The sequence below is a fragment of the Cinclus cinclus genome, chromosome 17 (genome assembly GCF_963662255.1).
Source record: "Cinclus cinclus chromosome 17, bCinCin1.1, whole genome shotgun sequence".
Classification (NCBI taxonomy): domain Eukaryota; kingdom Metazoa; phylum Chordata; class Aves; order Passeriformes; family Cinclidae; genus Cinclus; species Cinclus cinclus.
In genome coordinates, this window is record NC_085062.1 from 12,896,379 (window position 1) to 12,910,492 (window position 14,114).

At 50.1% G+C, this 14,114-nt stretch overlaps 1 protein-coding gene across 3 annotated transcripts in view; it reads left to right on the forward strand.

Moving 5' to 3' along the window:
- The window catches only part of OSBP2 (oxysterol binding protein 2), a 91,845-nt gene that overhangs the window by 3,773 nt on the left and 73,958 nt on the right, over window positions 1-14,114 (forward strand). The window contains exons 2-3 of one of the 3 annotated variants that reach the window (XM_062504543.1): window positions 4,006-4,083; window positions 6,595-6,624. The exons of 1 other annotated variant lie outside the window; for it this stretch is intronic. In XM_062504543.1, the coding sequence (XP_062360527.1) occupies window positions 4,006-4,083; window positions 6,595-6,624 (108 nt within the window). The remainder of the gene's footprint in view (window positions 1-4,005; window positions 4,084-6,594; window positions 6,625-14,114) is intronic. One more of the 3 variants, XM_062504544.1, reaches the window with a different exon arrangement.

The window sequence follows — 14,114 nt, forward strand, 5'->3', positions numbered from 1 at the left end:
AGGAGGGGAGTTCAGGAAGGAGCTTGAAAACCACTGATGATGTTAGAGATGATGGGGATTGAGGGAGCCCAGGAGAGACCTCTGGGATCCTCTGATCCAGCTGTTCCCCCAGCACTGACCAGTCTACCACTGACCCATGTCCCCAAGTGCCACGTCCACATGGCTTTTAAATCCTTTCAGGGATGGGGACTCTACCATGGCCCTTGGCAGTTGTGCCACCCTCACCACTCTTTCCATGAAAAAATGTTCTCAATATCCAAGCTGAACCTCCCCTGGCACAACTTGAGGCTGTTCCCTCTCCTCCTGTCCCTATTCCCTGGGAGCAGAGGCCAGTCCCTCCTGGCTGGCCCCTCCTGTCAGGGTGTTGTGCAGAGCCAGAAGGTCCCTGCTGAGCTCCTCCAGATCCCTCAGCTGCTCCTCATCACGCTTATGCTCCAGCCTCTGAAATCTCCAAGGTATGAGCTTGCAGAGCCTTTCCAGGCCCCTCTTCCAGTGTTGGACCACCCATGGAGGGGAAAACTTTTCCTTACATTTAGCTTGTACATGGTAGAATGAGCCAACATGCTCTCCTGGGATGGTTTTTGTGACACCCTGTCCATCTGCAGACAAGTCCTGGAGTGTTTGTTCTCGCTCTGGGTGCTGGAGCACACAGGTTTCTGGGACAGCCCTGCAGCTCCTGGTGACTTCTAGCTGCTTGTTTTTAAACAGTGATGAATAATTGGTGTTTCCAGACAGCTTGTTTGTCCATGGCACTCTCTGGATCCATATGGTGCTTTGCTGTTGCTCCTTGTTATTTTCCTGTTCTTGAGGCAGCTCCTTGCTGTGCTTCATTGCTGGGGACAAAGTGCTGCCACAGCTCTGTGGGGACACTTCTTGTCCACATGACACTTGAGGGGTGCTGTGGGGGTGGGGGGATGCTCTTTGGTTCCAGGCTGGTTTCAAGATGGATTGCTCTGCTCCCACAGTTTAGTGCTGTGGAGGAGGTTGGGCTCACTCATGTCCAAACAGCAACTGCTGCTGACTCTGCAGGATGGTGTGAGACTTGGATCTTATCCTTAAGGATGCTTCCATCATGGCTTGGTTATAAGTGCTGGGTGAGGGAATTTACAGGTCTTGCCTGGTTCTGTTTGCTGTTTGCAAACTGTGACAAGAGCCTTGACCTATCTTTCTGCTTTATTTCTATCCATATCATCTTCATTTGGCTGGATGGGATCGATGTCATCCCTCATCCCATCCCTGCAAGTTCCAGGCTGACCTGGACAGGGCTTGGAGCAACCTGGTCTTGTGGAAAATGTCCCTGTCCACCGCAGGGGAGTGGAACCTTTAAGATCCCACCCAAACATTCCATGATTCTATACTGGCCAAATACTTAATTTGTTGTAATTGTAGAAGAAATAACTGGTTTGTCTTGCGCAGAACCCAACTTTGAGGGGGCAGAGCACTCTGGATTTGTGTGGGGGCACAGCAGCCTGTGCTGCTGCCTCGATGTTGGTCATGTGGGGATCCCTCAGGTAGTTTGGCTCACATGGCAGTTTTCACTCCTGGAGCTGTTTGGAGGTATGGATGGTGTTTGTGGGTTCAGCTGCCTGGGTCCCTACCTGAGTGAGATGTGTGTTACCCCTTTCTGGTGTGCCCTGGTCCAGCTTCCTTTGATGAGCACACACTGGTGTCATTCTTCTTTGCTGTCTCAGGTAAGGGAAAGGGGTCACTGTCCAGCCCTGGATCTTTCCCACATGATGCTGGAGCTGCCTCAGTTCTGCTGGAGTGGGACAGCAGGGTCTGTGCTGACCTTTAGGAGCAGAGGTGTGTGTGGACGGGCTCCTGCTCCAGGACATTCACGACTGCGCTCATCCCTGGAAATCACCCCTGGAAAACCCTTGACAGCCCTTGGCTTGTCTGCTGTCATGTTGCTCCAGGGGCAGGATGGCTGTCCTTTGCCTGCAGGGGTGACTGGCATCACCTGCCTCTTCCTGCAGCTCCCCTGCCTGTCTTTTTCCAGGGAAATACGTATTTAGCTCTGACTTGGCTTGCTCCAATTACAGGTTTAAGTTGGTGCTTGTATGGCCTGTCATCCTCTATACCCACAGTGAGTCACGGGGAAGGAGCTGATCCTTCTTGTCAGGAATATTGTGAGGAACCTGCTGTGCTTTTCTCATGCACTATCCTGCCTCATTTTCCTCTGAAAAGGAGTTTCCAATCAGTGCAGTGTGCTCTGAACTCACCTATGAACGATGATGACATTCATTATCTGTAGATTGGGTTATGCTGAAGCAGGTCAGACTACTGAGCTTCCTTGTATTTTGTGCTTGTCTATCAGTTGCTGTAGCTGGGTAACTCAGCCTGGTAATTTTAGGTGCCTGAAGTGTTATCAGTGATATCAGAGCCCTCTGTTCCCTGTAGGTCTGTTCACCTGACGGCCAGCAGCTCAGGTTGTCTTCCTGAAATGCGAGTTGTCCCAGCCTGCTGTCGGGAGGGCAAGCAGCATCCTGGAGATTTATCAGTAAATAGGATAGTGTTTCCAAACCCGAGCTAACTGGAGGTGTTAAATATCCCTTCAGGTCCTCATTATACTGTTCAATTATTGTAGCAGTTCCTACAACACAGTGGCAGGGATCTTTCTACGCTTTGCATCGGCTTTTGTTTGGTTTCAATCCAAAAGCTTGTTTAATAATTAATGACATAATATTCCCGTGTCTGCTGGCTGCAGGCTGGGCAGGCAGAGCTGAAGCTGGAGGAAAACAGAGCTGGATGTGTGTGTGGTGCTGGGGCAGTGGCTGCTGACTCACAGCCGTGTGTGCAGAGCCTTTGGCTGCGAACGGATCAACGCTGGAATTAAACATGCAGATGGGAAGCGTGGGACTGCGTGTCAGTGGAGCTCTGCCATGAAAGCAGAACAAATAGGAGCAAATCTTCTCTTTGGTCCCCTTCCAGGCACTTGGGATTCGCTTTCCCCTCTGCAAGCCAGGGCTCCTGGCAGGGCTGTTTGGTACCTGGCCTGTGCTGTCCCCAAGTGATGCTGCTCCTCGCTGTGAGCATCGCTGTGGGGTTGGAGCTGCTCACAGATCACATTGTGTCAGCACTATTGACTGTGCCCAAACCCATTGTCACCTCTGTTTTCCCTGCCCTTCCTTTCACACCAAGCTGTATTAGTATCTGCTTTCCTGGCTTTTATTTATTTATTTATTATTTTTATTTTTATCTAACTCTTCAAGGCTATTTCTGCTTTGAATCACGACTGGATAGATGTATGTCCCTGCAGTGACTTGGAGGGAGGTGCTTAATTCCCTAAAAATAGTCTTAATTCTCCAAATCTTTCTGGATGAGAGCACTGTCTGGGCACGCATGGCTGTTTAAAGTATCTTCTGCAATGCATGTGGGGGTAAATATGGTGAAGTGGGAGTCAGTGCCTTTCTCTTTTCCTTCTTTTACACAAAGCAGTGATTCTTAATCTGCTTTAATAGCTAAAGCAGGTTTCTTCTCAAAACTTTATAAGAAACAGAGCAGGAAAATGTTGTCCTTGGGGCTTGCTGGTTGTGTATTGCTGTTGTGAGTAAGTTTTCACTTCAGGCTGGTTGGTTGGCACAGACACCTGAACGCTGTGCCTGGGTGGGCACTCAAAGAGCAGTGAACTCTCTTTCCCATGGCATAGCCATGGATGTTACAGCAGGGCTGGGCAGCTTGGATGGGAGCAAAGCTCCTTTGGGGAGTCAGTTGGCCTCCTGGTGCTGGTGATGTTCATGTCCATGGCTTAGTTTCCTCAGGGATGCTCCCAGATGCAGCCCCAGAGGGGCTGTGCGTGCTGTGTTCCAGCCATACCATGTTACTGTTCCCAGCTGACTTGGTGCTTTGTGCCTGTCACTCACCCCAGCACGGAATTAGAGTATTTGTCACAGCAGCAAATATCCATGGCAACTAATTCCCCAGTTCTGGAAATCTTCATGATTTTTGAAGTTTCTCTTTTCCTGTGAAATGCACAGGGGTGGTTCCACAAACTTTTTTTTTCAGGTCTTCTGCAACTGTCAGGAGTGGTGGCTCTTCTTGGAAGCGCTTGAAAAATACACCGGTCCCAGTTCGGAAGATGGGGTGAGTTTGGGTGGATTTGGCTGGAGCATGGACATGGGTGACTGGGATGTGCTTGTGACAGTGGGACACAGATGTTCCCCTCCTCTCCAGGACTATGCAGGAATGGAGACCATGAGATTAAAGAAGCAGATTTTTGTCTTTGAGGTGTGGAGATGCTGTGCAGCAGGTGGGGGTGGCAGCTGTGCCCACAGCTCATGAGGAGTCAATGAAGTTGCATCAGGGGAGGTTTAAGTTGGATTTTAGAAAAGAGTTCTTCCCCCAGAGAGTGCTGGGCACTGCCCAGGCTCCCCAGGGAATGGTCCCGGCCCCGAGGCTGCCAGAGCTCCAGGAGTGTTTGGACACCAGGGATGGACAGGGTGGGATTGTTGGGGGGGTCTGTGCAGGGCCAGGGGCTGGACTGGATGGTCCTTGTGTGTCCCTCCCTACTTAGGTGATTCTATGATCCTGTGGCTCTGTGTTCAGTTTCAGCCTTTGGTTTGAAGCCCTTTTTGGTGTGCTCCAGACCTGGGAGCGCTCGGCTGGTGCCTGGTGTCGGGGCTGTGCTCTCAGCAGCCCCATCCCTTGCTCTTGGAAGACTGAGACCTTCCATCTTTTTTGTTTCCAAGCGTGCATGTTCCTGTGACTGATGCTAGATGCTGTTTATTATTCCCAAGTTGCCACTGTGGTGTTTCTCAACAGGGCTTGTGGAACAGAAGGCACTGCAGGTTTATAGTGTGTGGTCAGGTAGAGCTGCTCCATGGCTTTATTTTTAACCCAGCAGTGTTTTCCATTCCTTATTGGCTGGGTCTCTGTGGTCTGCTGGGGAGAGTCTGCTTGAGGCTCCCTGGCTTTGCATCACTGCTGGGATGGAATTTTTATAAGCAGGAGGAAGAGAGTGCTCCAACTGAAAATCATTTTGTGATGGTACAAAGGTGACGACAATCTTAATACTACATAATTTACATTTGACACACGTGGCACACTATCAGCTCCCACCTGCAATTGTACACAACAGGCAGGACTCCCTTTGGGATGTGGGGTAGTGGTGGTGCTCTGATTAGCTGTATCCTCTCAGGCATTGATTAGGAATACATATAATTTGATTGTTTTTTGGTAGCTGTGATAAGATCACAGTTCATTAGTTGCAGTATTTGCTGTGTAATGTGGTTATTAATGGGTGAGTGCCGTTGCAGCTGGGCTGTGGGTGATGCCAAGTGGAGCAGAGGGGTCATAGGTCTGGATTTCAGAGGGACATGACAGGCTGGAGGAGCAGGATGATGGGAACCCTGTGATATTCAGCAGAGGCAAACACCAGCCCTGCCCTGGGGTTGCTGCTTGAAGCAGCTTTGCAGAGGAGCTCCTGGGGACAAGAAGGTGACCAGGAGTGACCACAGGTCAGTGGTGGCTTTGGCTGTTTTAGCAGAAGTGTTGAGGGAAGGGACTGTCCCCTCTGTTCAGCAGGGAGGGCCCTGTCTGGGCCATCAGTCTCGTTTAGGGCCTGCCAGGATGAGGCTGGAGCAGAGGAGACAGGAGAGCCACAACTCCATGGTGGAAGGTATGAGAGAGGACAGAGCCTGGCTCTGCTCGTGGCAGGGTGAGGCACGGGGCTGGGAGAGCACATGGGAAATCCTGCATGGACACATGGAAGCATGTTGACTTGGGAGTGGGGACTGAATACTGGGATACAGGTCTGGAGAGGTCCAGGAAATTCATGGCTATTCCAGCTGTGAATAGGAAGGGTTGTGAGCAACCTTGTCTGGATGCAGATGCTCAGAGCAGGAGACTGGACCTGAGGCCTCCTGAGGTGCCTTCCAGACACATTTCATGGAGCATTCTGTGATTATTTCTCACACATTTTGTGAGTTGGACTTCAGCTCTCTGGGTGCTGATGGGTGATGAGGAAAAACCATGTCCTATCTATGGCTTGTCCTGTCAGTGCCAGGGGAGCCCTGGTGATTTCTGTGTCTGAACCCTTCAGGCTGTTTCACAGGCCATCCTTCACTTCATGGCACTCTGAATTGAGGGAGGAGCTGCCTGTTTCTGGGACAGCCTGAGGATTGGCAAACCAAATTTATGGGATTAAGCTGTGCTTTACTTCTCTATCAGGCTTTTATCTGTTAAAGCTTATTTTAAGTACAGTGTTCTGCTGGAACACTTGGGAGTCAAAGACCCAGTGGTGTTTCTGATATTTTTAGGAGTGGGATTGGCTTAGGAGTTGATGGACAGGAATTTTCCTTTTTTTTTTGCCTGTGCAGTCTCTGGGATGTCCCAGCTGGGTGCTGCCCTGGAACTGTTTTCCCAGGAACCTGCATTATTTTGTGGGTAAACACTGAGTATGTGCTGGGTGAGGCATCTGTCTGCCTCTTCCTCTCTGTCCCTTTTCACCATAAGGAAGGAAGTAAATTTTCTGCTATGGAGTGGAAAAACCTATGGATGCAAGCTCCTTGGAAACTTAGTTTTAAATTTGAAAGTTGACTTGTAAAAGTCTGGTCTTTGTTACTCTGTAACAAGCCCATTTTTTCCTCCTTACAGTTGCAGACATCCAGCCTGGAATTGTCAGTTGTAAGTACCTTGAGAGGCTGCAGCTCTGTATCCCAGCACAGATAAGGTCTGTAATTACTGGATTGGATTGAGTTCTGCTGCACAACTGCAGCCCTAAGGTACCTTTGCAGTGCAGGAATGAAAATTCTGGCTGCCCATAGCTGGTAGTCCCTGCTTTTGGAATGTTGTAGGTTAATTTAACCACAGAGCACACACCGTGAGAACGGGATCAATCCCATCAGGATTTGTACAATTGGTTTCCGAGTACACAATACCTAAACAGGCTTAATGGTTGTAAGAGTCACATTCTGCAGGCAATGGAGACTGAGAGCTTTAGGGAGGAATCCCTGTGGATGCTGCAGGGAGGCAGTGATGGATTTGTAGGAAGCAGTGGTATCCTGGCAAGGAGCTTCTCGCTGCCACGAGGCTGTGGTGTCAGGCCTGGCATGTCAGAGGGTCACACTGGTGGGGGGGAACAAAATCTTTAATCATAGAGTCATGGAATGGCCTGCGTGGGAAGGGACCTTAAAGCCCATCCAGTCCCACCCCTACCGTGGACAGGGACACCTTCCACTGTCCCAGGCTGCTCCAAGCCTCAGTGTCCAACCTGGCCTTGGACACTTCCAGGGATCCAGGGGCAGCCACAGCTGCTCTGGGCACCCTGTGCCAGGGCCTGCCCACCCTCCCAGGGAACAATTCCTTCCCAATATCCCATCCAGCCCTGCCCTCTGGCAGTGGGAAGCCATTCCCTGTGTCCTGTCCCTCCAGCCCTTGTCCCCAGTCCCTCTCCAGCTCTCCTGGAGCCCCTTTAGGCCCTGGAAGAGGCTCTGAGTTCTCCCTGGAGCTTTCTCTTCTCCAGGCTGAACAATCCTAATTCTTTCAGCTTTAGTGTAGTGAGGTTAATGTTGGCAATTTGGTACAATGTGTTTCCATGAAGATTTACAATTTCTGGAGTTTTATGAAGGACAGTTTTGAGAAGTTGCTAAAACACCAATATGATCAGGCATTATTACCCTGAAGTGAGGCATCCTCGTGGGTACAGAGGAAATTAGAGTTTTGTTTGACATTTGAGACATCATTCTCCAAATATTTCTGCTGTTTTCCATTTGCCTTGTAAAGGAAATAAGTGGTGAGCCCTTTGTCCCACGGGCCAGGTACATAAATTCCACTTTTAGCATTAGGTGTGGCTTTGATTTCCAACTTCAAAATACATCATTGCCATTCTACCATATAATAGACCATTATGCCATTAGGTGTAGTCTTAATTTAGAAATTGGTTTATTTATGGACCTTCTGGTTTGATGTAAACCCAGCAGAAGTGCTTGAAATCCCTGTGTGGGATTAGTGCAGTCCTGTGATGGCAGTTTGTGGGGGCACATCCTGCTGCTGCACCTTTATCCCTTAACACAACCTTATGAGAAGTGTTTGTGCTGTGCCAGGTCTCTATAAAAAGAATCTGCTCCCATGTGGAAGTGTTGGAGTTGGAACAGCTTAGCTTAAGTGAGCCTGGATGTGATGTGATCCTGCTCCCACACTTGGGAAAAGGGCATTGTGCTGCTTTTCACTGCTCTGTGCTCCTTAATATCATAGAGTCATGCAATATCCTGAGTTGGAAGGGACGCACAAGGTTCATCAAAGTCCATACTCCTGGAATATGGCAGAATTCCCTACAGTGGCCTGGCTTCTGTCCCCTCTTACCCCATATTTAAAAATCTCTGATAACATAAAAATAGATACAAAATTGGAGGTTTAAACCTGCATTTCTTCCTGCAGAGCATAAGAAATAAAAATGGGTAGAGAAGGTAAAAAAAAATAGAGTTCTCAAGCAGTTTGGTGGATCCTGGGAAGAAAGGAGGAGGATGGTCGCAGCTTTATTTGGCCCCTGCATGAAGTCCTGCTTGGGAAAAGCAGCTGAGCACTGGGCTCTGTTCCTTTGCAGCTCAGCTGCCTCTTCCTCCTCTCTTGGCACACTTCCTTTGTCCCGCCTTGTGTGCTTTGGGCTCATTTGGTGGAATCCTTCCAGCTGCTGAACCTGCCAGGCTGAGATCCCCAGGGCTGAGGGTCCTGCTGGGGAGAAGAGCCATGAGCCGTTTCTTGGAGTCAGTCAAGGAGCACAGGGATGCAGAGAGTGGCTTCCAGGCCAAGCTTGGGCTTTTGTCTGTTTAAAAATTTGTATAAATAGGTGCTCTTCACCACGTGGGAGTTTAAAACTGGAGAGCAGCATTTAATCTCCCTGCTGTTGGCTGGAGAAGATGAAAAGCTCTGGAAAAGCTCTGGAGAGCTGGATTGCTTGTGGTGCTGGCTGCACTTGTGGTGTTTGTTTCTTGTCTCACACCTCACTGGGAGCGTGGATCACTGCAGGAATCCTGCTGGGACATGTGGCAAATGTCTCTCTGCTTCTCCTGTTTTCTCTGTTTTCCTGCACTGGCAAAGCACCCAGACTGTGTGTGGTACCTCTGTGCTTCCTTGCTCGGGTAGGATTTGTCCTCAAGAGCAGCCAGAACCCTGCATTCTGTCCCAGCAGTCTGGTTTTGCAGTTGTTGGAGAGGCAGGGGAGGAAGTGTTGTGTGGAAGAGAGCATTGACTACTGCCCCTACGGAAATGAAAGATGCTGAGGGCTAAAAATAAACCACTCCCAGCCCTGTCTCTGTGAAAGGAACCGCTGGACATGATTACTTGGGGATGGAGGCTTTCAATGTCCTCTATGAAGCACCAGGGCCTGGGCTGCAGTGAGATTTTGGGACCTCCTGGCACAATCCACTGCTTCCCAGGAGTCTGAGCAGCTGAGGGGGTTGTGTTGTTGTCTGGCCAAGCATGTGTAAAATTGGAGGTTTTCTCATGAAAAAAACAATAGCTAAAGGATCTTCAAAAGAGCTGGAGAAGAAGTTCAGACAGGGGCCTGGAGGGACAGGACAAGGGGGAATGGCCTAAAGCTGAAAGAGAGTAGATTTGGACTGGATATTGAAAGGAGATTGTTCCCTGTGTGGGTAAGGGAAGCCCTGGCACAGGGTGCCCAGACAAGCTGTGGCTGCCCCTGGATCCCTGGAGGTATTCCAGGCCAGGTTGGGCAGTGCTTGGAGCAGCCTGGGACTGGCAGAGGGTGGAACAGGATGAGCTTTAAGGTCCTTTCTGACCCATTGCATGATTCTGTGGATTGCTTGGTTTGTACAGCAGGCTGCTTTGGAAGGCCCTTGGCTTCCCAGAGTGGCTGCTGGAATGGGAAGGAGTGACTTTGGGTAAATTTCTGGTGTTGCTTTTGTTGATGTGAACCTTTCCTGCACGGAGCAGAGGGGTGAGATGGTAGCTGGGTGTTCTGGGAGGTGTGAAGGTGTCCTGTGCAGGGAGATGATGGCCAGGCTTGGCTGCAGCCAGGGGAGCACAAAGGGGTGAGAGTGAAGGGCAGGACTCAGATTGTGCTGAAACAACTGAAATGTTTCTGCATTAAACCCTCTGAGCACTTATTGCACCACACAAAGTTGTCTTGCAACACAATGCACTGAAATGACGCAGAGTCTGGTCTGAGCAGTTGGGAAATTAGCTGAAAGCTGTAACTCATCCTTGTCTGTGTGTGAGAGCCATCCCTTGTGAAGGTCAATGACTTTGCCTTCCCTCTTGGCTGTTCCTGGTAACCCACAGTCAATATCTGTAGGGTTTTTGCAGAAAATGTGCAGCCCTGAACACTGATCCCAGAGCATGTCTTAGATTACAGATTTATGGAATGGTTTGGATTGTAAGGGAATTGAAATAGCATCTTGTCCAACCCTGCCATGGGCAAGGACACCTTCCGCTGTCCCAGGCTGCTCCAAGCCCTGTCCAACCTGGCCTTGGACACTTCCAGGGATCCAGGGGCAGCCACAGCTTCTCTGGGCACCCTGTGCCAGGGCCTCCCCACCCTGCCAGGGAATAATTCTTTCCCAATATCCCATCCAGCCCTGCCCTCTGGCAGTGGGAAGCCATTCCCCCTTGTGCTGGCGCTGAGACTCAGTGCAGAAGGACGGTGGGTCTCGTAGTGAAGCAGCTGGGATGTACCAGGCCTGTCCCCAAGCTGTTGGCCAAAATCACTTGGGCACCTGCAGGATTTGATTCAAAAGCACCCTCAGTCCCAGTCATGGCCGAGAAAGTGGTTAACTGTTGATTTCTGTTTTAAATGAAACTCTTGGCATTTCCAGCATCTGGAATGCCAGCTGCCAACATTTTTTACTTTATGGGTGATGTTGTAAGGGATGGGAAAGGTCTTGCGCTGTGCCACACTGCCCTTTGCACTCACACTGCTGGCGTGGCTTGCTGCCCTTCTTGCATTTCCCTCTGTTTCCTCAGTTCTCATGGGAAACCTGCTCTTCCCTGGGTTGTTGACCTCCACACTTCTCAGGAGTGTGTCCTGCAAGGATCATCTGATCGTTTCCTGCGTAGTAGAGGTCATGGAGACACCTTGTATGCAATACTCAAGTTCCTCCTCCCTCCTTTTTCTCTCAAGTAGTCATTTCCTGCTCACTGGAATCTGTTCTGTTCACGCAGCTACCTCCACTGACCACTTCCCCAGGGGTGACTGCTCCCAGAAGTAGGATATGCTGATTGTAGAGATGAGCATGGATTTGTCACAGAGTAAAGTTCTGGGTGGTTGCAGGAGGCTGCAGAAGTTACTGCTCTTGGCTGATGTTGGGTGTTTGCCTTGAGCAGAGGCAGCAGCATGTCCTGTTCAGGGAGAAGATGGAACTGAAGGAACCTTTCTCCATGTCTGCCCTGGACACACACCTGAAACCTCCCTCTACATAAACGAGTAGGAAGGTGGTTTTCAACTGAGGATTTCATAGTCAAGGGCTGAGAAGCAACAGTTCAGCTTTTAAAGAAGAAGTTTCATCTTTGTTCTCATGCCTTAAAATAGAGGAAAATATATATTTATGCACCCATGTGGGCTTTGCATCCGGATATCTAGCCTTAAGGAATATTTCATCCAGAAGGAAATTTTGCATCTAGATATCGATCCCTAAGAAATATCTCATCCACACAGAGATCCTGAGCTATAATTGAGCATTGTTTGAAAGCTGGCAAAAAGTCAGGAGTGTGATGACTTTAGAGTGATGTTTGAGGTCACAAACTGTAATTCATGTGCTGTCTCTGAGGGAAATTTATTGGGTACTGAAAGCATTAACATTGATAGTAACTTGCAGAAAAGAGAGATGCTTGCAGCATGGAAAAATTCTAGGAAGTGATCTCTTCAGCCCACCCTCAGTCTTGGAAAGAGGGGATAAGTCTTATGCTTGAAGCGAATACATCCCTAAAGTCTGTAGTCTGGAGAACCAGGGTTTTTAAACCAGTCTGAATATTGCAAATTAGATAGGAATAAAAATTGGGTTTTAATGTTGACTATGTGTGCCCTGTGTCCTATTATGTCCTTGGCTGTGGTGGTGAGAAAAGACAAACATGAGTTGACTGTGGCTGATCCTTATGCTGATCATTTAACAAAATTCCCAAGGGCTTTGTAGCACCAGTAAAAACTTGAAAGCAGAGGCTGCAATGAGAAAAATGACTGCTTGAGGCTCTCATCTGCTGCAGTTCATGTATTTCTTGAATAGAAAAGAGCATTTGTCACACGAACCTTGTGTGTGGTCACTCGTTGTTTGTTCTTGCTTACAAATGAACCACTGAGCTTGTGAGTTGAGCCCAGGTCTTGAATTATCCTGCTAGCCTTGGAGGTGAAAGGATCTGGACCAGAACATCCATGACTAATGTGATATCACTGGTGTGATAAACTCAGCAGCAACTGAAAGTCACGGTGGGCTTTTGTGCCAAAGTCTTGGTGGGAATTTCCATCTCTGCATCTTTGGTGTTTTAATTTGGGAACTAAAGAAAAAACAACCTGGGGTGACAGGAGTACTTCTTCTGGCATTTTGGGAAGGTCTGAGTGCAGAGCCTGGCTCCCCGCAGCCCTTCCCAGCTCCATGAGCAGAGCCTGGCTGCCCGCAGCCCTTCCCTGCTCCATGAGCAGAGCCTGGCTCCCCGCAGCCCTTCCCTGCTCCATGAGCAGAGCCTGGCTGCCCGCAGCCCTTCCCTGCTCCATGAGCAGAGCCTGGCTCCCCGCAGCCCTTCCCTGCTCCATGAGCAGAGCCTGGCTCCCCGCAGCCCTTCCCTGCTCCATGAGCAGAGCCTGGCTCCCCGCAGCCCTTCCCAGCTCCATGAGCAGAGCCTGGCTCCCCGCAGCCCTTCCCAGCTCCATGAGCAGAGCCTGGCTCCCTGCAGCCGTTCCCAGCTCCATGAGCAGAGCCTGGCTCCCCGCAGCCCTTCCCAGCTCCATGAGCAGAGCCTGGCTCCCCGCAGCCCTTCCCAGCTCCATGAGCAGAGCCTGGCTCCCCGCAGCCCTTCCCAGCTCCATGAGCAGAGCCTGGCTCCCCGCAGCCCTTCCCAGCTCCATGAGCAGAGCCTGGCTCCCCGCAGCCCTTCCCAGCTCCATGAGCAGAGCCTGGCTCCCTGCAGCCGTTCCCAGCTCCCAAACCTGGCTCCCGCCACCCTGCTGGTGTTTTTGTGTCTGGGTTTTGAGGAACAGCAGTGACCCTGTGCTGGGTCACCTGAGGACCAGCTGCCACCAAGGACACGCTCTTAGAGCATTTTCTTCTGGTCATGTACTGACATGCTCTCCCCATGGTGAGTTCTTTAACTCTGCTCTTGCAGGAGGGGAAGCAGTGAAAGCCCTTTTTGGTGAGCTGCAGCAGCCTTTGCTGGGTGCGAGGCCAGGGTCATTCTGTGTAACACCAGCTCAGGGAGCTGCCTGTGCCCTGCAGAGCTGGGGGACAGTGGAGCAGGTGAGGCCCCAAACCACTGTCTCCAGGAGCTGCTTGGGTCCCCATGTTTGCAGGGCTGATATCCTTATCAGCCAGGGCCACACTGGTCTCTGCAGAGGTGCAGAGGAGATAGCATGATGTGCTGGGAGTAATGGGAGTGCTTGCTAATAAGTTTTTTAAGATTAGTTGTATTTTTTTTTCCCATGAAACCTCCAACACAAAGTCTCTGTGCTAACCATATCGGCTCATATCTGCACTATGGCTTAGTTTATTTCCTGGCCATTGCTGAGGTGTCCTGGTGGAAAACCTGCGCCATGCATGAGAGAGTCAGAAATGTGGTATAAAAGGTGTGCAGCAGGATGGGCTGACTTCAGAGTATCTTTGTATTTGGGGTGGGAGTCTTGTCAGTGAGAGCACTGCAGAAACAACATTGAAGAACAAGGGGAAGGGAACTGTTGCTGTGATTCTGATTTTGGCAGGGAAAGCATTTTGGGGTCTGAGTGCATTTTTGCAGGTTTTACACAGGTTTTCAGGAAATGAGCCCCTTTACTTGGCACCCAGCTCGGATATGTTGTATATTGGGAGTAGCTTGCTCTGTGTTCCTCAGCCACCCAGCAGCTCAACCTTGATTTTATTTAAAGAGGTTGGGGGTAGGTAGCCTGGGTGTTGTTTTCAGGGCTCTTTCAGCTTGGCAGTGTTGGTTTTCCTGCCCTGAGCATGTCTTACACTTGTGCA